The sequence below is a fragment of the Sinocyclocheilus anshuiensis genome, unplaced genomic scaffold (assembly GCF_001515605.1).
Source record: "Sinocyclocheilus anshuiensis isolate Anshui unplaced genomic scaffold, SAMN03320099.WGS_v1.1 C32829839, whole genome shotgun sequence".
Lineage (NCBI taxonomy): Eukaryota > Metazoa > Chordata > Actinopteri > Cypriniformes > Cyprinidae > Sinocyclocheilus > Sinocyclocheilus anshuiensis.
The window spans coordinates 1-1545 of NW_015620362.1; the positions used below are offsets into that span (position 1 = coordinate 1).

Consider the following 1545-nt stretch of genomic DNA (forward strand, 5'->3'; position numbering starts at 1 on the left):
CTGATTAGCCAGTGTGATGGGTTGGGCAGCGCTAGCCATGCATCCAGATACTGCACTAATGGCACCAAAGGGACAATGTCCGGCGAATCCACAGTGGGTAGCTTGTGGCAAGGTGGAGCAAGGCCTGCCATGTTGGGAGGCCTCTTGTCTCTTAGAAATTGTGGCAAACGGTGTACAAAAGCACCTACCTTGGTCCGGAGGCCCGATGGTGTCTGGCCCTAAAGAAAATTTCATCCCTCCCTCTGTCGCCCTCTCCAACTTTTCCTGGGTCAGACCCAGGGCTTGTGCCTTAAACTTTGTAGTCCGTAGAGCATAAACGGTTGCCAAACACAGTTAATGCATTACCTCTGGGTCAGGACTAACCTTGTGCAGACCTCTCAATGCTTTGGCCAGCAGAAGTAAACAGGAGCCTCGAACAATTCCTCCACTCACCAACTTTCATTGCCCTATTCTAAATACATCAGAGGTGTTTGGTGCTGACATGGCATTAAATAAAAATATACTACTACTACTACTCAGAGGTGTTTGGGGCTCCCAAGAGTGACCCCTAGTGTCTGTCATTCAACACAATGTGGAAGTGAGTGACAGAAAGTAATGTAATATCAATGTAAACTGTAGTAATATTTCATAATATTAATGTTTTTATTTATTTAAAGATTAGATGTGTCCAAATGTTTGACTGCTCGTGTAACTTACTCATATATTGTGCTATGTAGTTGTTTTGACTACCCAGTCTTCCATTAAAATCATGCTTTTTCTATGTCGAAGTGATGTGGCGGGTGTGGGAGGATCTTAGTGAAACCCACACCGGGGCCTGTGGGGACACAGCTGCTGTGTTTGACTTCAGCATCATGTCTTACAACATCCTGGCTCAAGATCTGCTAGAAGCAAATCCACAGCTGTACACACACTGTCCAGAGGAAGTGTTAGTGTGGGACCAGCGACTCCGGACCATCCTGAAGGAGCTCCAGATCTGGGAACCTGACGTAAGGCGACACACAACCCAAAACCTATAAATATAACTGGTGTAGGTTCTAAGCAATATCATTATTTCCTTTTTTGTACAGATTATTTGTCTTCAGGAAGTTCAAGAAGATCACTTCCTAGAGCAGATCTATCCTGTCCTGACTGACATGGGTGAGGAACCAAACATAAACAGCTGCCTGAATTATTTGCGGAACATGTGATGAAACCCGCTGCTGATGTAAACATGAGTGCACCTGCAAACCCTTGTGTCATGAACTGGTGCACGTCTTCTGATGTCATACAATCGTTTTATATGAAGAACAGGCCCAAATGTAAGCTGTACAGTGGAGAAGATAATGGCACAATGCATAATGAAATAAATGACCCGATGTGCAGATAAGGACAAGTCAAGTCATGATGATATAGCTCACATTTTGTGATGATAGAAGTAATCAAGCAGTTGAAATTTGATATAGTATATATCAATTTATGTGAGTATGTATGCAGATAAAGTTGGATATGCTTATAGTATTTGTATAGTTTATTTAGTGTCCTGTATTACGAAACTAATAATAAATT

General features: G+C 42.7%; 1 protein-coding gene across 1 annotated transcript; it reads left to right on the forward strand.

Annotated features, from left to right (window-relative positions):
• Positions 1-770: 770 nt before the first annotated feature.
• On the forward strand, positions 771-1137 carry LOC107683032 (protein angel homolog 1-like; the record flags this gene model as incomplete). Its single annotated transcript, XM_016479127.1, has 2 exons — positions 771-986; positions 1068-1137. Coding segments are annotated over exons 1-2 (286 nt in total), but the record flags the coding sequence as incomplete, so codon positions are not given.
• Between the last annotated feature and the right edge of the window lie 408 nt (positions 1138-1545).